At 43.8% G+C, this 25112-nt stretch overlaps 1 protein-coding gene across 3 annotated transcripts in view; it reads left to right on the top strand.

Annotated features, from left to right (window-relative positions):
* CERS6 (ceramide synthase 6) overlaps positions 1 to 18574 on the top strand; it is a 217561-nt gene extending 198987 nt beyond the window's left edge. For 2 of the 3 annotated variants that reach the window (XM_053264786.1, XM_053264808.1), the window contains 3 exons: positions 6383 to 6539; positions 8217 to 8240; positions 11810 to 18574. In XM_053264786.1, coding sequence (XP_053120761.1) covers positions 6383 to 6539; positions 8217 to 8240; positions 11810 to 11968 — 340 coding nt within the window. In that variant the 3' untranslated portion in view covers positions 11969 to 18574. The remainder of the gene's footprint in view (positions 1 to 6382; positions 6540 to 8216; positions 8241 to 11809) is intronic. The other variant, XM_053264797.1, reaches the window with a different exon arrangement.
* The last annotated feature ends 6538 nt before the right edge of the window (positions 18575 to 25112 follow it).

The following is a 25112-nucleotide window of genomic DNA, read 5'->3' on the forward strand; positions in this document are numbered from 1 at the left end:
GCCACCACCTCAACCTGAGAAACCAGGGAGAGGTGTGGATGCAGAAGTACTCCCAGACTGCGAACCTGTTCCTTTTGGGGAAGTGTGACCCCCATCTAGAACAGGTAGGTCAAAATCATCTCTGGAGTTCTGACCCTGCACAATAAGTATCTCCGTCTTATCTGGATTCAGCTTCAGTTTATTCTCCCTCATTCAGCCCATTACTGCCTCCAGGCAGGCATTCAGGGAAGATATGCCATCTCCTGAAGAAGTTGACACTGGCCGGATGTTACTTCCAGATGGGGCACGTGGCCCCATTTGCTAACGTTGCCATGCCCCCTGCATCTGACATCAGGTACAGGGGTGTAGCTGGGGTGCCAGGCATGGCCCCTGGAGGGTGGCAGCCATGTTTCTTTGGACAATGGACGCTACATGCCTGGTGACTTCTCACAAGTTCTGCCTGCCAAAGTGCTCTCTTGCATCAAGATCCACTCTAGCTCTTAAAAACATCAGCATATAATTATTAAAAATACCAGCATATTAAGATTGGGTCCTAGATCTGTAAAAGTTGAAGACTACTAATGTAACCTACTTGCTGCTTAAAGTAAGCTTTCCTCTCCCCTGGATGTACTGTATGCATTATTACAAATAACTAGAATAGCCAACTGAAAAGCACACTCAGTTCTGTTTTTGCAGAATATCTTACTTTGGAGTCCCTGGCAAGGCAGGATTTGATCTCACGCTCAAATGTTAATATTCTCCCATCTTACCAGAAAATTCTCTTTTGGCTTACTGAGGAAAAGCTTATGGCCTCTCAAGCATCAATCTTGAGCCAAAAAAATAAATAAATTGTTTTAAGGATATCCTTTTATTGTAAGATGCTGCAAGACCACCTGTGAGCTAATTAGTGAGATGTACATTTTACTAATCGTAATGTACACGTTTAGATGTGATGTTCAACTGGATAATTAAGCTTATCTCATTTCTCTTCTCCTGTTAGAAAAGGACGGAAAATGATGTAAGCATGCATTTGATAGCAGTCCTTCTGTTGAAATATACTCTTAGTATGGCTGTGCTAAACACATTCACACTGAGTGCTAGAGTAGAGATTTGAATCTAAAAGCCGACGTTTCCACCACCCTGAGATTCAGATAATGGCCGCTGACTTGGCAATTCCAAGTGTTTTTTGTGGAGAACAGAGAATTGTCACCAGTAATACTCAAGTGCATTGGCCATTGAGAGCTAAGAATCCATAAAGTACATTTACAAACTGTACTTAATGGCTTCTTTAGTTACTGCAGCTATAAAAGTTCAGAAGTTTCTCTCTTCCGGCTGATTGAAAAAGTACACAAATAGCTTATCTAGGAAATGTTGGCTGTTAACTACCTGACACCAGGGACGTATCTAGGGTAGGGCAGGCAGGGCACGTGCCCCGGGCGCCACTTCAAGGGGGGGCGCCATTTTGTAAAATTTAAAAAAAATTAAAAATGGCTGCCAAAAACAAAATGGCCACCGTGCATGCTCAAATGGCCTCTGTGAGGCCCTAGGTCATGCCAGGCCTTGCAGAGGCCATTTGAGCATGCACGGTGGCCATTTTGTTTTCAGTGGCCTTTTTTTTTTAAGATTATTTTTAAAAATGGCCACCGCACATGCTCAAATGGTACCTGTGAGGCCATAGAGGCTACCGGGGTGAGGAGGAACCTTTGCAATCCCCCCACAGCCTTTAGGAAGCCCCCCAAAGGGGCTACAGGTTGTGTGTGTGTGTGTGTGTGAGAGAGAGAGACACTGTACACATATTCAGATTGGCACTATGTACAGAGAATCAGGGCTTGTGAATACTGAGCTGACGCTTATGAGCTAGGATTGTATTCATTTGCTCTTACTTTGCTTCTTGTGATAAGTGAGTTAAATGTGATGTCTTAATAATATGGCTATTAATGGTGAGTTTGTCTTTGAATCAGTGTGAAATCCTTACTATTAAGGCCCACTGGGAGTTTCTTGCTCTCTTTCTCTCATTTTAACTGTCTTTCTGAAAGACTAGAATATATTCCAAGCAGTGACACAGTTTACTCTGCGTATCCTTTAATTATTTACAGAGTATTTGGGAAAAGTCAAATTCTCCATTGATTTTTAAAACTTATGTAATGGTGATGCTACAATGCATAGTAGAGAATTAGACAGGCACTTCTGTTTAGTTTTCCAAGTACACCTCCACATAGTATTTGGGGATTTCATGAGCCCCAGCATCCTGAAATCTGTAGTTTTCCAGCATTTTTTGGTCTGGCTAAGTCCACTGCTAAATAGTTTTTGAAATATTAAAAGATTAATGAGCCTGACTTGTATTTTTCAGCTGATATTATGGTGAAGTTATCTGAAAGATGGGTGTCAGATGCTTGGACAGGGGGGCGCAATTTCAGTGTTTGCCCTAGGCGCTATTTTCCCTAGATACGCCTCTGCCTGACACAAGGAGGAGTTGTCTGCCCAATGGCTTGGCTCAGACTTAATGCCAATCTGCTTGCTTGCTTGCTTAGAGTGGGTGGCAGCCATACCATTTGTAAGCTGGTGCTGGATGAACAAGAGCCCCTTGGGTTTTTGCATGAATGGAAGGGGTTTCTGCTGACAGGTTGCCCTTTCCTACAAGTCTCTTTAAACCCTGTTGAATCACTTCTATAAGGTACATAGGGTGCTTCTTTCAAAGTACAATAGACTACAATCCTGCAGCCAAAGAACTGTCTGACTAAAATTCAAATTAATTTGACTAATTCAAATGAACATGAAATTTAGCCTCCCTACTCCCACTGCCACCCCTATGTACTGCACCTTGGCCTTCATCACCCCCTTAGAGAAGCCAGGTCACAATGTTACAATGACAGTAGAAGCCACAAGTGGCTTGGTTCCCCATCAGGGTCTGGACTCCAGATCTAGCAGACCTATGCTGCTTTACCTGCCCACTTCCTTCCTACCACCAGTGCACAGATTCTCTTGTCTTGAGGCCCTCTGTGTGTGCATGTGGGGAAGGACTAAAGCACAGTGCAGAGTGCATGTTTGCATGCAGAAGGAACCAGGTTCAATCCTCAGCATCTCCAAGTAGGGCTGCGAGAATCCCATTTTTAAAACACTGGAGAGCTTCTGCCAGTCAGTGTAGACAATATGGCCCTAAGTGGACTGCTGGTCTGACCTGATATAAGACAGCTTTTCTGTATCCTATATGGTGGCATGTCCACTGGGCCTGGTGCCTCAGAAGATGCAGCCCTCCTCTGCCAGTGCTTCAAGCATAAGAAAGGCTGAAACCACACCCAGCACTCTTGCATTTTTGATGAGGCAAAATTACCAACCAGCCCGGTAAGAGTGCAGGGACAAGCAATAACAATAGCAATAGCAATAGCACTTACATTTATATACCGCTCTATAGCCGAAGCTCTCTAAGAGGTTTACAATGATTTAGCATATTGCCCCCAACATTCTGGGTACTCATTTTACCGACCTCGGAAAGATGGAAGGCTGAGTCAACCTTCCTTGAGCCCCTGGTCAGGATCGAACTTGTAACCTTCTGGTTACAGGGCGGCAGTTTTACCGCTGTGCCACCAGGGGCTCTCTGCTCACAAGACAGCAGGCCAACTGGAGAGCCAGCGTGGTGTAGTGGTTAGAGTGCTGGACTAGGACCGGGGAGACCTGAGTTCAAATCCCCATTCAGCCATAAAACTAGCTGGGTGACTCTGGGCCAGTCACTTCTCTCTCGGCCTAACCTACTTCACAGGGTTGTTGTTGTGAAAGAGAAACTCAAGTATGTAGTACACTGCTCTGGGCTCCTTGGAGGAAGAGCGGGATATAAATGTAATAATAATAATAATAATAACTGAACCAATGTGAAAAGAGTAACTTCTGTCCACTGATTAGCACTTGCTGTGTTCTGCCACCGTTACACGCACATCTGGTAATGCTGACTCACCCACTCAGCTCCCCAAACCCTGAGTAAAGGTATTGGCATAGCTGTATTTTGAGCCCTTGGAAATTCCTCACTTAGGAGACCCCTGCCTTTTTGTTTTCTTTTGTCATGAATTCCTGTAACTGGTCCAAGCTCCCAGTTCCTGTTGTGTTTCCAGACATAGGGCTGCTAACAGACCCTGCCTAAAATTGCCTTAGGATCTCCCAGCTGAGGGCCTGCTTTTTGTGTTCACTCCTCAACCCAACTTGTGATGCATGCTGTGCACAATGCCCACTTGGGCCTCTGGACCAGCCTGGCACCCAGGCACTTTGGATTCCTAGATTAAGGTTCCCAGCCAACAGCCTTGAATGCCTGCCTTCTCACCTATAGTGGAAGCCTTCCTGTGACATGAAACTCGAATCTCAAGCAGAGATTCCTCTCCACTCCCCTTTGCCCTCAGAAGACCAGGAGAGATATGAAATGACTCCTTTCTCTCTCTTGCCTCCTCTTCCACCAGGGACGCAGCTATAATTGAACAGGGGAGACAAATGTCTTTTTACTTTCATTCTTCCCGCAAACAGCCTATGTTGTTCCCCAGTTCCCCTTCTTCTCTCCCTCTAGCAACAGCCTTCAATTCTGCTACTAAAACCAATATTTCATAACTAGTTATTGTGTTTGTTCCTTAAGTAAATCTTACTATTTTCTTTTTTAAAGACCTGGTCTCCTGACTCTGTTTTCCTTCTGAGGTGTTCTAGAGTGATCCTTCACTGTCCAACAGTGATCCATAGTTATTCACACCTGCTTGTTTGGTGCCAAGTCAGTCTGGGCCCACTCAACCACATGGATAGCTGCCTGCTTCCTCCCCTGGTGAAAGATGACTGAACTAGGGAAAGGGTTCCCCTAGCATTCTAGTAATTCCCCCAGTTTCAAAGCCTACGTTCTCTGAGACTAAGCTGGTGTCCCAGCCATGGACATGTAACTGAGATGCACACTGTTTAAAGACAGTGGCTGACATTCAGACTGTCATTCGGTAGCTCCCTCAGGAGTTACACTGAAGGACTACTAACTTTGAAAAGAACTTGTAGTAAACTTAGTAGGCTGTCCGGCATTACTCTAAGCAAGCATAGTAACACCTGAAGCCCTTCCCACTCCCCATTGGTGGGAAGAGCAACTCAAGAGCGACCTGGGAGAGCCACTAAAGGCAGCAGCTGCCACTTTTGCTAACTGAGGTGTTTGGGATATCAAGCTTAGTTGTGGGCTTTGCAGAAAGGGCTCCGGCTTACATTGGAGTGTTTTCTGGAGTGTTTATATTGTCCGTGCCTGCTCTTCTTGGGGCTGTTAAGGCTGCCGTAGTTGTTGCAGCAATGAGGAGAAGGCCCTTTTGAGTCATGACAGCATGTGCCAGGATGCCAGCGGGTTGGCACTGGTAGCAGTGTGTGTTTTCTAGACTAGTTTTGTTTGTTTCTATTTGGGCTAGCTCACTTGCAGAGCCACTAGAGAGCCGTGAGTGGCACGGTTCCTGACAGTGTATCTATTCCTATATCGCTGCTGCCTGAGATATGGTCTGGGAAACATACCAGCGGGGATTTGAACTGGCAACCTCTGGCTTGCTTGTCAAGGCATTTCCCCGCTGCACCATTTATAATAGAGTAAGATAAATCCTTTATATTCCATAAATACATGCATACACACATCCATGGGCTCAAAACAGAAAAGAGCAGCTGTTATTAACCACTCTTTACAAAAGAAAAGGTAACTCTAGATCTTCAAGCCAGGGTATGACAAACTTTCAGCCATGTGCGTTGGAGTACAAGTCTCCTAGGAATGCCTTCCTAATAGGAAGGGTTACTTTGGCTCCATCATCTATAACATTCCACTGTTTGGCAAAGATGTGGCTGTTCTGGGCGGCTTTTGGTACTCCGTGGATGCTGAGTATGTTTTGATTGTTTTGTGTTGCTGTTAATTGGGGATTATGCTGATGCTGTTCTAACATTTGTATTGTTTTGAGTTTTTCTTATTTTCTGTTTGGCACCTTGAGTTTTCTTGTACAAGAAAGGTGGTGTACCGTTACTATTCTTAAATGAAAGAGCCTGTAGAGAATGCAAAGGCGGATGGGGGGTGAAAAGCAGTGTCTGTACTTGCCCTTTGTTAAACCAATGTGTAGACTCCCTACTGATGTTAAAGCACCCTTTCAGCTGGTTTGTCACTAGACATTTATGAATTATTTATGAATTTATAAAGCAACATAGCATGCAAACTTGTAGCTCATAAATGTCTTGTGACGAACCAGCTCAAAGGGTGCTTTAGCATCAATAGAGGGTCTACACATTGGTTTAACGAATGGCACGCTATGTTGTTTTAACCGGTATATGACCCCTGGGATTGGGAGAAACAACCTCATCAATAAATGAGTGGAAGTCTCTGTAGTTCTGCATTGATTTCTTTTTGTTTTTCTCCCCCCACTTGTTTTTCTTTCAGGATATTGAACGCAGTAATATTTGAAATGCCTGAACTTGTGGGTGACTTTCCTGCCTATTGGGTCTTTGCCAGTTTACTTGTGATACTTCAAGTTCTCCACTGGTTTTGGTCCTACCTAATAATAAAGTCAGCTTATAAAGCTGTTTCGAAAGGCAAGGTGAGTGGGGGAAAGCCCTGAGTTATTGTCTCTCTCCTCCCCCCCCCCATTTTTCTAGAGAATATTCTTATACATCATATGATCTTTTAAAAATACAAATGTATGATACAAATCTGCTAACATGATTGTTAAACTCCAAGGCATTTTTCACACAGGGCTCTTAGCTTGCATCTCCTCTGGAATGGAGGGTGAGCATTCACATATCGGCCAGATCTACCCCGAAGTCCTTGTGAGCTATTGGGGAGCACTTCACACACAATTCAAGTTTTTCATTGTATGTTAGAGTGTGGCCCGGTTTATATCCAGGGTAAAAAAAAAATCCACTTTTTGTGTCAGTTTTGGGGCAACTTTGAACTCGCAGTAAACTTGTGGTAAAGCCTGCTGTGTGAAAAACGCCCAGGTAAAATCAAGGAAATGATCTGTGGCAAAGTTATTTGTTCCTGGCTTACCATTTGCAGCCAGGAGTGTTACATGTCCTAAAGTCACAAGTTTAACACTGTCTATCTGAGCAGCTCTATTGAAGTGAACATGGAGTGTTCTGGGACGGGTTTAACTGAGACATATATTGGTTCATTTCTGGAGCCTGTTTGCTGTGTCAGAAGCAGTTAGCTTGTGCTCCTGAAAAGCAATCAGCCCAGTTCAAAATCTATGGGTCATGAACATGTTAGACAGGGAGAGGCTCTGCCGCTGACCTGTGTTCCCTCTAACAGGGATTCCCAGAGGTTGTTGACTACAACTCCCATAATCCTCAAGCAAAGGCCATTGCAGCTGGAGATGCTGAGAGTTGTAGTCAAAAACATTTGGGAATCCCAGTTACAGGGAACACTGCCCCGACCTGTGGGCATCATTTATTATTTATATTTCTATACCGCCCTCCATCCTGAGAGCCCAGAGTGGTTAATAACTAGGTAAAAACAATAAGAAGTTTTCGGTTTTAAAACTCTGATAAAATAAAACAAAACACAACTACATTTAAAAGATTCTCAAAATTCTCCATGAATTTTGAACGGGTATGAGGGGCTAATAGGTGCTCTTACCCCTGTACTTTTGGGCTGAAGTCCAGGGCCTCCACAGTCCCTGAGGTCTCCCAAATCCTTTTTAGTCTGTCCCAGATGGTGTGGTCATCTGGCCGAGCATGATGATGATTAATTTGTGGGTGGGATCCAAAGGCCTTTAGGTCCAGGCTCTGAAATTACCTAGGTGCACCTCTGATAGGTGGAGATAAACCTGTGTTTGCCCCTGAGCATATGCTTGTCAGGAGTTGCTGCAAACTGCAGTTCTCTGGTTAATGTACTTGTATAGTCCTTGAGTTTGTGATCATGTGCGTATTTCATTTGTGCTTTGCATTTTTACACATACATGTAAAACATTGTGTAAGTATACTTTAAAAAGCAATGCATGAAGCAAGCCTGGGCATTTGCAGGATGTGAAACCACAACCTGCCCCAGATATATGGAACTGAGACCCAAAGTTCTTGAGCCAAGGGGCGTGGCTTCCATATAAGCCCCATTCTCTGGCACCGCTCACTTCAGACCTTAAGGCAATCCTAGAAGCTGTTGGTTGTCTCAGGCCTGCATTCTGATGCCCTACATTCTAGTAGGAAGCTCATTTCACACCAAGCGATATTTGACTTCTTCCTTAACTATCTTAATTGTTTTCTTTCTGCTGCCTTTGAAGGCTGGGAAGTGGAACCCTTTGCATGTAAGTTTCTATGGGAGTGGGGAAGCCTTTGCATCTTCAATCATCTTATTCTCCTTGTCCCTTTTAATGGTTCTTTTTTCTGCATGTTCTTTTCCTTAAGATTGCATGCTCTTTGAGGTGGAAAGTGCCAAAAGTTATTGAATATATTACATTTCTGAATAACACTATTAGGTGTGAAGGATAGATATGCAGGAATTTTAAATTCCATTGGCACCTATTTAGATACAGTTTTGGCTCTGGAGTGAAACATTTAAATACGGATAATATTAAGATAAAGTTGTCTTCCACAAACATTCTCAGGCTGAGCTTTACAATGAAAAATGCTAGCTGTAACTCTACCCTGAAGATAACATGAATTCTCTGAAAGGAGGAAATGGCCTACAAGACTACGATGTTTTGGGATTTAGCCCTATGGGTTTTCTTCAACCCTTTGGTCAAGTGAATGAGTTAATGGAAAAGTGTTGACAGTGGTTTGTGCTCTGAAAAAAGCACTTCATTTCCTTTCTCATAAATGAAAGGAACATAATTTTGGTCTCATAAGAATAATGCCTGCATATAGTACTGAGCTGCTGTTCCTTCAGTTTAATTTGCCTGTTTTGAATCTTTTGGGCCACCTTTTGCCTACTATTCTATAAATGCTTTACTGACTAGTTCACAGTCTGTCTAGAGGCTGCATTGTTTTCCTGTTAGGAAGCAGGGACAAGTCTCCACTAGCATTTCTTTTCTTGTTATCATGTGTATCTTCACTAGCCTTTTCCCACTTTTCTTCATTTTGTATTTGGTTACCACAAATACATAATGGGGTGTCAAAAACATGATAGAGATTGCTTCAATCTTAAAGCATACATGCACAACTTTTAAAGCATACATGCACAATCTGGAATTGAGCAGATCTGGTATGCATAGCCCAACTAATCCCTGAAGGTTACTGGATTCTAGAATTCCTTGCCAATGCCAAGCTTCACGTGCTTCAAATGCACACCCCTGCAGGCTCCCTACACATGGCCATCCTCAACACTGGCTGGCTTTTCTCTTCATTCAGCTCCTCTCCCTTTTCGTTGCTCGGAATCTGAAGTCAGCTACTGTACCAAATGCTGCTCATGGTCAGCTTTGTGATTTATGCACCCCACTGCTCCAGGATTTTCTGGATGTCCTTGGTTAGTTTGTCCATAATCTTCCCAGTTACAATCTCTCCCACACTCCAATATACACACTGTATGCTGCTCACTCATGACAGCATTCTAATAATATACACATCTGTTGTACACCGCCCAGAGCCTTTGGATGGGGCGGTTTATAAATGTAATAAATAAATAATAACAGGGCCTTGCAGGGGCTTAACTGATTAGTCCCAAATTGTCCTTGTGTTACCATAGGAACTGTCTACTGGAAACGCCACAGCTTAATCGAATGCTATGGAGACTGCACATTTGATGACCCAGCAACACAAAAAATAAGCACAGAGGGGAGAAATAGAAGACAGGCATGTAACCATGTCTTGCTCTCCTCATTGTGGAAGAAAGATGTGCAGAGCTGGTCTTGTGGTAGCAAGCATGACTTTCCCCTTTTGATAAGCAGGGTCCATGCTGGTTGTATATGAAAGGGAGACTAGAAGTGTGAGCACTGTGAGATATTCCCCTCAGGAGATGGAGCTGCTCTGGGAAGAGCATCCGAAGATTCCAAGTTCCCTCACTGGCTTCTCCAAGATAGGGCTGAGAGTGATTCCTGCCTGCAACCTTGGAGAAGCTGCTGCCAGTCTGTGAAGACAATACTGAGCTAGATAGACCAATGGTCTGACTCAGTATATGGCAGCTTCCTATGTTCCTATGCAGAGGTGGGAGAGAAAAGGAGTGGAGGTACAGTGAGAAAGCAGCAGCTTGTGGGCCCAACGTTTTGCTGATTGCCTTCTTGAAGTATGTCTCAGGAAAGGCAGAAGAGGGAGACTGAAAGTGGACTGGGGTGAGGCAGAGAGAGTCAGGGGCCATCACAGGTGGAGAGTTTTAAGGTGACTGAGGAGGGCTTGGCTGAAGAAGAAGGGAGCTTCAGAAGGAATTTGAAGGGGGGTCCAGAAAAATGGTTTCACCAAAGCAAAGGAGGAAGCATGGAGATGGGAGTGGAAGGAGGAGACAGAGTGCCAAGAGCAGGCAAGCTTGCGTGGAGCACAGTGCATAAGAAGGGAAATAAGGAAGAAAGCCCTATTCAAGTGTGCTTCATGTTGTGGATGCTGCACCTTGGTGTAGTATCTGTGAGACTGGCTGTAAGCCTCGCCCCTACATTGATACATGCTGGAAATCCGCCCCCACACTGTGCTTGGAGAGAGATTCTCTCCATGATAAGGAACATTGCTCACTGGCAGAACCTCTCCCCAAATACAGCACAGAGGCAGGGCTTAGAAGTGCCCTCGCATGGACACTTGACTGGGGTACAGTAGCCAAGAGTTGAAGCACAGCTGAATAGGAACATAGGAAGCTGCCATATACTGAGTCAGACCCTTGGTCCAGCTAGCTCAGTATTGTCTACCCAGACTGGCAGAGTCTTCTCCAAGGTTGCAGGCAGGAATCTCTCTCAGCCCTATCTTGGAGATGCCAGGGAGGGAACTTGGAACCTAGAAGCTCTTCCCAGAGCGGCTCCATCCCCTGAGGGGAATATCTTCCAGTGCTCACACTGCTAGTCTTCCTTTCATATGCAACCAGCTTCCCAAAGCACTTCCATCCCTTGAGGGGAATATTTTTCAGTGCTCACATTTCTATTCACCCATTAATATGCAACCAGGGCAGACCCTTCTTAGCTAAGGGGGCTTGCTACACAACAGCTCTCCTTTCCATGGGACAGGGCTATCATGGCAGCCAAATTGACATCACATGACAAGGGTCGCCACTGTTGTTGACATGTCTGCTCTGTTCAGAAATAAAATGAAAAGTAGAGGCCTCATTTTAACATCAGAAAGGGCAGGGTGTGGAAATGGAGCCTCCTCACCCTCCCTTCTTCTACCCCTCTGTGGTTTTCTGTCACCCAAACTCCTTTTTATCCCAGCCCAGGCAGCAGAAGTGAACTGGACCTTCTGGTAGGAAAATGCCTGAAATGTCAGAAAGCAGGGGAGGTAAGGGGTGGGATTTTAGCCGGTGCCTTCTGTATGCTTTTCTTAATGTAAAAACCACCCCACCTCACATGTGTGTGTTTGCTGTGTTTATCTATGTTGCTTGTGTAACTTGGGTTTCCAGAGTGATTTAGAGCAAAAAGTGGAGGAAATTACAGTAAGCTCACAATAAAACAGCACAATTGCACCGTAATTGAAAAGGCAGTTAAAAGCTACAGTTTAAAACAATTAAAACTGTAAATGACTTCTGTCACAGGGCACACTTGTGAATAAGCAGACATAACACATCTAGTTTGATATTTGATGAGGAGCAAAGAGATGGAAAGCCTTAAACAGTAAGGGCTGGAAGCATTATGGATTGATTTATTTTTAAAGGTCTTGTTTGGGGACTTAAAACAAGCCGAGACTTCATCTTGTTTCCCTTGTGCAATAGCCTCCAATGTGTTTCCTCCTCTTTTTCGCATATTTGCAGGCAACGGATGACCGAAGTGACATTGAGTCTAGTTCAGATGAAGAACCTTCCCGTCCTCCTTCAAATAATTCCCACAACTCAGCCACCACCAATGGGACAAATGGAGTGAACGGAACAAACGGGTACCTCACCGGTGGCAATTCTGCAGAGGAACACTAATCCTCGGATTTAAACACTGACCCATGAACAAAATGAACTGTTTGCTGCTGGTTTGAATGCTGGTTTTTATTTTTACTTCATCCTTTTTCTTTCCATTTTGTTATTCTCTCTTGACATCGGAAAACAAAACAATACATGGGCGTATTTAAAGCATTCTGATAGTGCACTGCCATATTTCCTGTTTGTGAATGACAGCGCCACGCCATTCTATTTATGTAGGCATGCTGTATGTGTATCTACATGGCCAGATGGGATCAGTATTTTCTTCTATAGTATTTGAATATTATTTTATGGTGGGTTTTTTTTGCGGGGGGTGGCTTGCGGATGAAAGGGAACTTCTTCCGTATTCTCTTCCAGATTACGTCAGGCTGGAGATTGGGACACTAAAATATGTCTCCCTTTCCCATTCCTGGTTGTTCTAGCCCACTGCTCTGCTGTAGGTGATTTAACTGGATTTCAATTCCAGATTTTTTTGCTCTTTTTGTGCTGAAGGATGCTGGCTTTAGAAACTGCCAATACAATCACAATGATCATTTTTTCCCCCAGGGTGAGGTTTTTAAAATGGTGCACTTAGTATTTTTAATAGAACTATAGTTGGATAGTTCAGATTAAACCGTAGTTATTGTAAGGTGGGGTTTTAGCATTGAGGTAAGCGCAGAAATTGGTGGCAAATTAGAACAGACATCATTCTTTAGCCCAAGCCACATTTATGTCAAGCATGATGAACTCTTGGAGATGGGTCTTCCCTTGCAAATTCAACCTCAGTTTGATTTAAATGTATTTTAAATTCTGCAAAGCTGTTTGTTTGTTTTTAAACACCATAAGAAATAAGCTGACGTGGACCCATAGTCACCTGAAAGCTACATCTGGAGAATTAGAACTAGGATGAAGAAGAACAGAAGCCCCCCCCCCAAAAAAGGCATCACAATGACCAGAGGAACCGGAACATCAGATTCTCACAAACAGCCAATGAGGTGGTAAACCTGTGTCTGGACTGAACCTCTTCATACTGCGGGTGTGCGCTGATATAACTGAATGCTTCTTTATGCAAAAATATTCCATGTATATAGGTATTAGAATATACCTTTCGGATGTAAAAGAGCATGCAGACATTTAAGCACCCACCTGCAGTCTCAAGTGGTATAGTCCAAATCCAGATTTACTCCCTTATCTGCTGCTGCTGATAATTAGGCTTCAGACATTTCAATTTCTCGCCAGTACTTTGTCTCTGATCTGTATGATGACTGTATCACCTGCATGCAAATGCTCTCCTGATTCATTGAGGCACAGGCCCACCAAGTGCTGCTTCCAAGCAACACTCCTCCACATATGGGAAGCTTGTGTACTTGATAATTTGTGTGCCTCAGGCATATCTAGGTGGCTTTGAGGGTGGAGAGAAACATTTTCAGCTTTTCCAGTTCTCTCTGTCTAATTGTTGGGGGTACTTTGCGTAGCACTGGTCCCATACCAATCCATACAATGGATGGGAGTCTCCTTAGGATCAATGACGGCTGTATAGCTTCATAGCTGCCTCTTCCCATAATTGGTGTGGAGGGGAAGGTACCTACCTGCTTTAGCCCACAATTACCATACTTCTGGCTTCGTGCCATTGAGCAACATGATACACTTCTGGTTTATCATTCAAGAACATGATGTGCCCCCGGAATGAATTCATAACAAGCATCCAAATATCTTTGTAATTAGTAGGGAAATAACGTTGGAGGTGGCTATATTCTATTTTTGTTTGGTCTTTCTACTAAAGATTTACATTGCAGGTGTTAGTGATGTTTCTAAAGGAAATCAGCAGGAACAACAATTTACAAGAGAAATACACATTCTCTTTTGTTTATTTTATTTAATCTCTCTGCATCTGAGGTTTCTTTATATCCCAGGAGAATATTAGGACTCTTCTATCACATAATATATTTCTGTGCTTAGCCAAGGAAGTGTCAGCAGAGGAGATAACTTCTCTTAATTTAATCTTGGGAAGTTTCACTGTGCAACCTTGTTCTCTCCCAGTACTATGTGCAGAAGTAGTGTGTGTCAAAGAACTTTATTCAGGAATAGATGGGAATACAAAAGAAATAGGTTATTATAATCTTCTCTGGGTCACAAGGAGCTAGCTATCCTCTTTGTTGCCAAACACCTCTGCATCTGGAACATCCTTAAAATTTTCCTAAGCTGTGCAATGTTTCCTTACTTTATTCCATGCACAAGAGAATGGAAAATACTTATTCTTTGGATAAAGAAGATATTTATGAGTAGGGATGTGCCCAAACCGCAGTTTAAGGTGCAATCTGAGCACTCTTTTGGAAAGGGCAGCGGGAACTTTTAGAAAAAAGAGAGCATGCAGCTTCCTGCTGGGACGGCACATGTCCCAATAAGCCCCTATGTGGCACACACATGGCATCTGCGCATGTGCAGCAAATGGGGCCCGTGCATGCGCTCACACCATGTGCATGCTGGCGCTGCACAGGGGGTTATTGGGACGTGTGCCACCCCAGCAGGAAGTTGCATGGGGCAGTGGAGAGCCAGATCTCTTTTTTCTTAAAATTCCTGGTCCCCTTTCCAAAAAAGTGCTTGAACCGCACTTTGGGCACATCCTTATTTATGAGCTCCTTTTCCTAATTATCATTTCTGTTGAAGGGCAATTCATGTTACCATTTTAGACTCCAACCTATGTTGACCATCACCCCACACATTTGCATGTGCTGGACATACTTGTGAATGCTTCAAAACAGTTTCAGTTTGCAATTTGCCATAGAGAGGGAGAGATCTTTGAGAAATTCGTTGGGAACCAGGATGTGTTAACACTTGATCTGATCTGTTGAAACTTTGACATACTGGAAAAGTCAATGAGGTCATTCACACAGTCAAAAACTGTTCTACCCGGGTGTGGAAGCTGTGAGTGCTCCCAATTTTTGGTTGTGTGGAAGCAAGGTAGGAGGAAAAGCTACCCAGGTTTTCCTCCTACCTTGCTGCCACACAACCAAAAATTGGGAACACACACCACTCCCAAACCCTGGTAGAACACCATTTTTGATTGTGTGAATGACCTCAGAGGCTGACATCCAGACTAAATTTATTCAGGAAAGTCCCATTTAAATTAAAAGGACAAGGGAAGCAAGCCTACCTTGTCCTTTGAATTTGAATGGGATTTCCTTGCATAAATTTAGTCAGGATGTCAGCCAGTTTCTTTATAACACGTTAAGAAATATTTGTGCAACTCAGCCCTCTGTGGAAATGCCAGCTTGGAAAATGCAAATGAAAAGCGCTCTGGTTTCATGAAGTAAAGAGAGGGGGAAGTAGTAATACATCCTTCCATGAACTATACTGCATTCAATAAATGAAGAGCAAGAATGATAGGTTGGGGATCTTAAAAAAATACCAGAACCACCTTCTAAACCGGCTAGAGGTTGATGGCCAGTAGTGTTCCGATTCCCATTCCCATTCAGGAGCCACGGTGGTTTGCCTCTTATTTCTCATGCAGCTCCACCTCAGTCATGATTCACCTTGTACTTCTAGACTGGAGGCCTCTAAGCAACATGATGTGGAGCTCAAATTGATAGGTCTTCATGGACATGAATCAGAGGATGGCAATGAGATATGATCAAATAAGAAGAAAGCCACAATAGAAGGCACGCCAGTTTGTTGCAACAGCAAATACTCCATTTTCTGTTAACAACAAACACTCGTTTGTTTCCAAATGCTTAGGGAAGGGGTTCTGAACAGGTGTTTGGTAATTTCAGAGCTCAGAGGCCTTATTTTAAAGGAAAGATAAAGCTGTCAGTATGAAAGATCTTTTAGTTACCTCTTCTTGCGGTGAGATGCACAGTAATGGAGTTGGTGGGAGAGCAGCTCTTGAGTGTGGTGCCTTGGGTAGCCAGAAGCCTTTTGCAAAGCGTGCTACAAGGGTAGCTAGACAGTCAAATGGTTGCTGCATCTTAATATAAGCAAAAGACATAGATCATCTAATACCACAGATGGTCCACTGTTCCGATGGACCCCCCTCCTGCAAGGAGCTTCCCCATACTCTTCAGTGGCATGTGCACACGCTCAGTGTTTGCCTCCCATGATTGTGTGCAAAAGGAGCCACTGGATTCCATTTCCTGGATTAGTATTTTCAATATTTTCATAGGTTAACCGGCTCTTGTTAGTAAAAGTGCTTCGATCCTATTTAGCCCTATAGTAAGTTGCAGTGGCTGGATTGTATAGAGTAGAAAAGAATCAAAAGCAGTGTGTGGAACTTGGTAGCCATTAGCTAGACTGAACGTTCTGTTAGCCAGCCCTGGGATAGTGAAGTAAGCGCCATAGTTGTTTGCATTTATTCATTTGTTAGGTAATGACATGGAATGCACTACAAGCAGAAAATATGTGTTTTGTGAAAAGTCAAGGCAGGTGTCTAAAGAATCTGTCTCTTTGGCATATATCCACTTGAGAATGGAAACATGGGACTTATTTGCAATCTCCATCTAACCTTTAGAGGACCAGATGATGAAAAAAAATGCCAAACAAAATAGTTGTATCCTTGTTGCCATTTTTGGATTTGTTCAACAGATTACTTTATTTCTTGCCTTTTGTTGTACAGGTTCCTTTTGTTTACATGTTAAGATGGAAGGCCAGTTCACATGAGTCTTAGCATATATGTTGCGAACACAGCAGGATATAGTAGTGAGTCTTGGACTTGCACATACTCCTCGATGGCACATAGATAACTGAATACAAACTGGAACTTGTGTGTATCATTCCCTAATGTTAATAGCCCCTCTGCCATTTTCCAGTCTAACTTGTGAATGAGTCCTACTTACATTAGTATCCAGATGAAGGGGCCCTGGTTCACATTCAAGGTTCTCCATATGGCAGAGGGGAGAGCCTCCCAAGCCAAAACTCACTTCTGTATCCTGCTGTTTGCATAGTCTACACACCAGTGCCCCAAGTGTGAATTAGCCCTAAATTTGTTTCTATATGGAGGAAATATTGAACATGGCTTGCTGATGAGATCAAGCAGAGAGCTCAAAAGTCCAAACTCCTCTTAAGGTGCATTGATATCATGTGTTTTCCCCCTCCTGCCCCCTTGCTGGTGGTATGTGGAAGCTGCTGTCCTGATCTGAAAAGAGCGAAGGAAGCCTGAGCAAGCACCAGTCTTCAGACAAAAAAACGTGGGTAAGCATCACCAATATGTGGTCACATAGCCATGGAATGATCAAGGAGGTCCTTCATCGAACAGCTGCCACATGACTGCCCCCTTCTTTTAAAGTCATTCTCATATTGGGACTGGGCACATGGTAACAAGAAAATAATTGTTTGGGGGTGGGGGGGTGTATGTGTGCTGTACTTTGCAATAAACTATGGGAAGATTGTTGTGTAACAAATGCCAGCTTGTTTTGAATGTCTTGCATTGTACATTGTACAATTTGAATGGCATTGGTTACATAATATTCTGGTGGTTCAGGTTGATAATCCCTTCTGCCATTTACTTCCATTGGCAATGCCTGGCAGAGGGTTCTGAATATAGGGCTATATATGTCCATATTTGTCATCTCAGAAATATATACACCATAACTCTGGCTTTCTCTAATTCCCATAAATGAAAGGAAGATGAAGTTTCTTTATTTGCACATTAATCATTTGCATCTATTTTTATTTAAATCCTGCCAGGTGTTATATTGCCTTCTGTATTATTTACCCAGTCCTCATATCCAGTAATAAATTGCCATAGTTCTGTTTGCCAATGTGTGAATGACCAAAATTTCCAAGACACCATGTTCTTCAAAATAGAGTTGCCTTGAAATCACAAAACAAAACTTCGAAAAGGCTTTTATTTAATCAGGTTTATTGTATTTAAGCATTCTTTTGCGTGCACTTTGTTTTTGCTTTAGAGTTTGTTGGGACATTGCTAAAACTTCCATTTTAGCTTCTCCCTTTAAAATAATTCTATTAAGGTTTTTTGTTTTGTTGTTGTTTTTCGTGGAGAGGGAGAAATTGTTTAGCACATATTTTCTTGCAGGAAGTTCTGGTTGTAACAACAATGACATTGTAGCACCTGACTCTGCCTGTACAAAATTCTCCTCTTAGGGAAAGGCCTTCACTAGCTTTATTGGAGGAAAAGGGTGTGTATTTTGATAGTATATGCTTTGGCTTTTAGTTTGGTCTTGTGTTATAGTGATAGGATATTTGATAAGAATCAGTAGTAATGATGATCATCTCAAAAAGAATGTGGTACACACCAATCTGGCATGTCAGAGCTGTTTTATCCCTGCGTGCAGTTTTAAATACTTAAAATAATAACAATTATTCTGTGTTCCATATGGTGGTTATCTTCGGGGCAGGGCAAGACAAAATGGTGCAATTTCCCCGCTGTGTTTTTCAAGACAATCTACTGTTTGAGCAACTCTTGGAGCTATAACCTACTGGTATTCCACTGTCAGAAATACAGTGATGTGTTAGCCTTGGATTTTGCTTCTGTTTCTTGTTGGGGTTTTTAAAACATATATCTATATCTATATATATAAATTACAATTCTTCCTGGAATATTTGGAACCAGTTGGTATTGTGCATTTTGATTTGAAAACACTTTCATAATAAACACTGAGTATTAGGAATGGCCTACTTATTTGCCTTCTTTTGCTCTTAAATAGTGGCACAGGAATATCTAAGATTTCTTCACATTGACTGCCCCCATAATGCAGTTTTGGACACCGAAATCTCAAGTAGTTCCAGGCCATTATATACTAGTCAGCAGTATCCCCACAAAGGCTTTGCTAGCTCCCTTCCTCTTCCTATCCATTGAACCTATCCTTTCTCTAGGCCCAAATAATTGCAGGCCTAAAAAAGATCCAAATACATCCTGACTCCCAACACTTGAGGTAGCATCTTCATACCTCAGCATGTCAAGGAGAAAACAAGAACATCATGTGTTTCTGCTAGAGGAGGGAAAGGTTTTCTAAAAAAATAAATAACTTCTTGCTCAATAAATCACTGTGACAGGCTGCAAGAGAAATGGTGTGGGAGAGGACCAGCAGTTTGACAAGCCCATTTAAACAGAAGGAAAAAATCCTTCTGTGCCCCAAATATCATTTCCATTTAGAGCTATTTCTGATACATCTTTTTCCATCTTGCCTATTGAAGACATATTGGGGAAGCAGAAAAGGAAAGAACTGAGGGGCAAGTCTGGCACACTTATCGGGCTCCTTAAAAGCTGGTCCACAGGTTATGTGGATAACCTAGTTTCAGCTGGTTTTTCTATTTATTTATTTATTTATTTATAATGTTTTTTACATTTTATATCCTGCTCTTCCTCGAAGGAGCCCAGAGTGGTGTACTACATACTTAAGTTTCTCCTCACAACCACCCTGTGAAGTAGGTTAGGCTGAGAGAGAAGTGACTGGCCCAGAGTCACCCAGCAAGTATCATGGCTGAATGAGGATTTGAACTTCGGTCTCCCCGGTCCTAGTCCAGCACTCTAACCACTACACCACACTTTTCTTTTAAGCCACTTAATGGTGCAGCAGGGAAGTAACCTGCCTAGAGAGCAGGAGGCTGTTGGTTCGAATCGCCACTGGTGTGTTTCCCAGAATATGAGAAACTCCTATATTGGGCAGCAGCGATATAGGAAGGTGCTGAAAGGCATCATCTCATACTGCACGGGAGATGGCAGTGGTAAACCCCTTCTGTATTCAACCACGAAAACCACATGGCTCTGTGGTCGCCAGTAGTCGACACCAACTCAACGGCACAACCTTTCCTCCCCCCCCCCCTTTTTCTTTTCTTTTAGAAGAGATCTACCTAAAAACCCAAATAGAAGAGAGCCCTTGGAACCTGTTGCTGAAAGATAACTTGTATCAAGTCCTTCCTAGAGAAAATGTGATTTTCTGTTAGCCTGATCAATACCTCTGACTTTCTGCACCAGGCTTTGACCATTTGAAAAACACCCACTCATGCTACATGCAAGGCTGGGCTAAGAAATCTCAACATCTGAGTGGGCAATACTTTGAGGCCTTCACAAGTGTGTCCTGGCTTACCTTAAGCATAATCATGCCGACTGTATATTGTCCACCTGCTTTGGGAGCCAGAGGCAAATCCTGGCTGAATAATAGCAATAGCAATAGCACTTACATTTATATACCGCTCTATAGCCGGAGCTCTCTAAGCGGTTTTACAATGATTTAGCATATTGCCCCCAACATTCTGGGTACTCATTTTACCGACCTCGGAAGTATGGAAGGCTGAGTCAACCTTGAGCCCCTGGTCAGGATCGAACTTGTAACCTTCTGGTTACAGGGCGGCAGTTTTACCACTGCACCACCAGGGGCTCTCTAAGGAGAGCTGCAGCTTTTTTAACAAAGAGAAGGTCAGAATGGATCTGTGCTCCAGTGCTGGATGAGAGGGGACTGCATAGCTGGGTTGGGGAACTAGCCTGGGCATAATCTTGAATGCCTGAGCTGCCGCTACTTTACTGAAACAAAGCAAGTCGGCCTGGTCAGTGTCTGGATGGCATGAGGACCCCATGTATGCCACGGAATATTCATGGAAGAAAGGCAAAATATAAGTACAGGAAACAAAACTAAACAATGGGTTGACCAAAAATAGGGGCACATTGTTTCAAGAAGAATGAGAAGTCCCGTCTTGTTGCAGCTAATGTTTTCACACACACACACACACACCCCTTTTGTGTATTTTAGGAAAATAATGATCTCCTGAGGGAGGCTAGCTGCTTACAGGAGTGTGACAGTGGAAGAGCTGTTAGCTTCTAAACTGGTGTGTGTGTGTGTGTGTGTGTGTGTGTGTGTGTGTGTGTGTGTGTGTGTGTGTGTAAATCCCATCACCACCAGTGACGCTAAAGTCCCTTTTCAGCAGGGCATTGCAACAGGTACGGCCAAATTCCTTGCACCATTTGCAACAGCAGTGAATTCCCTAGCAACAGCAAGGCTCTCATTTTCCAGAAGTAAGATAACGTCTGGAAAAATATGACCCCTCCACTTCAGGAGCCTTCTGGATCTTGTTCAACAAATGGGTGACAACTACATTTATTACATCACAGCAAAAAATGGAGTGCTTTCAGGATGAATCCTGATTGCTGAAGTTTTGTGTCTTGTTTACTGAATGTTGCTATTTTTAAATTCAGTGACATTTATGCTAGGGGTGTGCAATTCGGATTTTCGGGTGATTTGACTCGGACCCGAGCCGAATCACCCCCGTTCTGTTTTGTGCCCGAATCTGGGTCACCCGAATCACCCTTGATTCGGTTCGGATTCGGATTTAATCCGAATCCAAATCTGAATCGATTCGGGGGGTAAAAAGGGGCCCAGGGGCAAAATTTTGGGGTGGGGTGGTAGTGCCCAATGGGTAGAGTCTACCACCCCAATTTCAGGGGGATTGGGCAAAGTCCTGATTTTTTGTGAATTTTTAAAGTTTTAGTGACTTTGGGGCAGTTCGGGGACATAGCATGGGATTTGGGCAAAAGGAGTGGGGTGGGGTGGTAGTGCCTAATGAGTGCAGGCTACCACCCCAATTTCAGGGGGATTGGGCAAAGGGCTGATTTTTGGTAAATTTCTGAAAATTTCATGTCTTTGGGGCAGATTGGGGCATATTGGGGCAGAAAGTGGGGGCTGGGGCAGAATAGTGGGGTGGGGTGGTATTGCCTAATGGGTGCAGGCTACCACCCCAATTTCAGGGGGTTTGGACAAAGGGGTGATTTTTTGAGAATTTTTGAAGTTTTGGTGACTTTGGGGCAGTTTGGGGGCAGAAAGTGGATCTGCCCCAAAAGAGTGGGGTGGGGTGGTAGTGCCTAATGGGTGGAGGCTACCACACCAATTTCAGGGGGATTGGGCAGAGGGCTGATTTTTTGAGAATTTTTGAAGTTTGGGTGTCTTTGGGGCAGATTGGGGGCAGAAAGTGGATCTGCCCCAAAGGAGTGGGGTGGGCTGGTAGATAGTGCCTGATGGCTGGAGGCTACCACCCATCCCCAATTTAAGAGTGATTGGGCAGAGGGGTGAATTATGGTGAATTTATTTGTATGAGGTTTGTCTTCATAAGGTGAAGTGTGCTAAAGTGATTACTTCCTCATATTATTCATAGTAAAGGAAAGTGTGAAAAAGTGAAAGTGGGGTCATGAGAGTTGTTTAATTGAAAAAAATCTCATTTGCTATGATAGAATTCACACCTCCTCTGAGGTGTGAATTCTCATTCTATCATAGCAAATGAGATTTTTTTCAATTAAACAACTCTCATGACCCCACTTTCACTTTTTCACACTTTTCTTTACTATGAATAATATGAGGAAGTAATCACTTTAGCACACTTCACCTTATGAAGACAAACCTCATACAAATAAATTCACCATAATTCACCCCTCTGCCCAATCACTCTTAAATTGGGGATGGGTGGTAGCCTCCAGCCATCAGGCACTATCTACCAGCCCACCCCACTCCTTTGGGGCAGATCCACTTTCTGTCCCCAATCTGCCCCAAAGACACCCAAACTTCAAAAATTCTCAAAAAATCAGCCCTCTGCCCAATCCCCCTGAAATTGGTGTGGTAGCCTCCACCCATTAGGCACTACCACCCCACCCCACTCTTTTGGGGCAGATCCACTTTCTGCCCCCAAACTGCCCCAAAGTCACCAAAACTTCAAAAATTCTCAAAAAATCACCCCTTTGTCCAAACCCCCTGAAATTGGGGTGGTAGCCTGCACCCATTAGACACTACCAACCCACACCACTATTCTGCCCCAGGCCCCACTTTCTGCCCCAATATGCCCCAATCTGCCCCAAAGACATGAAATTTTCAGAAATTTACCAAAAATCAGCCCTTTGCCCAATCCCCCTGAAATTGGGGTGGTAGCCTGCACCCATTAGGCACTACCACCCCACCCCACTCCTTTTGCCCAAATCCCATGATATGCCCCCGAACTGCCCCAAAGTCACTAAAACTTTAAAAAATCGCCAAAAATCAACCATGAACCGAATCACCCGAATTTTTTTTGCCCGAAATTCGGGTGATTCGGCTCGTGTCCGAAAAAATTCGGGGGACTTCGGGGGTGATTCGGTTCGGCCCCGAATCACCCGAAATTGTTCGTTTCGGGCACAGATCGTTCTGTGCCCGAAATTTTTTGCACATCCCTAATTTATGCCCTTATTACATGGCTGTGTTTTTTTTTAATTAAGCCTAAACACCTTTTGAATTAATATTTTGCTAATCTGATAGGTTGGGCTGGCATAATTTTAGAATTAGCATTTGATCCTACATTTGCTGTGAGCTTTCAAGGTAGACTTGGGAACTTCTACCAGGAAAGAACAGAAAATGTGTGGCAGGAGCACTACCTGGGCCATCATTGTGAGATGGTCTTTAAAGACTGATCCCTTGATAGGGAGTGTATTGTTAGCAGGTGCCTCTCCTCTTGCATTTTAACAAATTGTGCATGACTCATTTCTAATAGTGGAAACCACAAAGCTGATCCCATGAAACCTTGAGCAAATGGCAGATGAATATGTAACCAGCAATTAAATAATGCTTGTACACACAAATCAGTACATCTGACAAAAAGCCTGAAGGAATTACATTTTAATCGAAACAGTTTCTCACTAAATATCAGGTCCTCCCCGATACAACGTTCTTTTCTGTGGAATCCCAAAGCACAGAATTGTTTTATAATTGTCTATAAGGGTAGTCACACGACTGGAAGGTGGGGAGGGCTGGGTGGGGAGAAGGCTGCACTAAACTTACCTCCCTGCCAGACGAGTCCTCAACATTGGTGGGAAGTGCGGGCCACACTCCCACACAATCTGTGCTGCTGCATGACATGCTGATCTCTGGAGGCCGGGCCTCCACACATCGCACAATGCACCACCACATGCCAAGTACAGCACGTTGGAGGGTGTGCCTATCTCTGCAAGCAGCCGAAACACACGGACGAACCCAGCGCCGGGGTTAAGAGCACACTTGCTAAAGGCCGGGCTTAAAATGGGGTTAGGCTGGAGGGCTGCGTGGATCCCAGCGCTGTACACAAGCAGCCTAACCCAGGCTGGACTGCCCTAGCCGGGGTTAGGCTGGTCATAAGAACAGCCTTTATTTATAGTCTAGTGTCTATGTGTCTATGCAAAGCAAAATTACATTGATTACTTTATTTACATGAGATGGTATGCCTTTCATTTTGTATGTTATGCTACCAAGATTATTTCCTGGAAACTTCAGAGGCATATGTATCCTTAAGAGAAAAATTAGAATGGTGTTTAGTATGGAAAGAGGGAGAGATTCTCTCTTCTAACCGAGATGTAGCTGCAGTTCTTGTCTAGGAAACAGAAGGACGTTTAAGTTGTAGGCGTTTAGCCCCACTGAAACTTTTGAGCAGAGCTGCAAAACCTACTTTATAAGTGTGTGCCTAGGATTTGCTGATTCTAAAAACCATGGAAGCTATGCTCACAACCAGGAGAAATCGGGCTAAGGGAGCCAAGTCCGATTTCTCCTGGTCGTCTGCTGCCACGGGAGCCACACGGCTCCCAGCAGCAAACCGCCAAAAGTACCCCTCCCCTGAAATGAGGTTAGCGGAGCGAGTGATCCGCTAATCCCATTTGGTTGCGCGTGTGCTGCCGCAGCCTGGCTCCATCCTGCGGCAATACACGAGACCCTCATCGAGAGGTGAAAACTAGCCTCCTGGCCCCGGGGGGTCTCTCCAGAATGCCCCGCGCGCTCGCGTGGGGCATCCTGGAACTTCCGGGATGTAGTTCTTTTCACACTTTTCATGTACATCTGGTGCACCCACATATTCTTGAGAACAGAACATCCAAACCAGATGCTACCAGCTAACCATTGCATCAGCTCTGTGTGTGTGCGCACACATGCATGTGTGCACACACATCACACTTGAGCATTATTCAGTCATTCCAGTCCCCACATGAGTATGCGGGGATGGAACAGTGCACAAGGTGGGGAAGAAACATGTCTTTGCACTCTAAAATCTCCACACACACACACACCGCCTTCCAGTTCATTCATTCATGCATGCATTTCTTCTACTCACTCACTCAGCAATATTTCTGTGAAGACCACAAGCAGGAGATAAAGATATACCCTTAAGATCTCAGGCCCAGAGTAGGCTTTTTCCATCCTTGCCCTCTTGTGGTAGCAAGCATGATCTTGTGGTAGCA

Source organism: Hemicordylus capensis, chromosome 1, assembly GCF_027244095.1.
Source record: "Hemicordylus capensis ecotype Gifberg chromosome 1, rHemCap1.1.pri, whole genome shotgun sequence".
NCBI classification, from domain to species: domain Eukaryota; kingdom Metazoa; phylum Chordata; class Lepidosauria; order Squamata; family Cordylidae; genus Hemicordylus; species Hemicordylus capensis.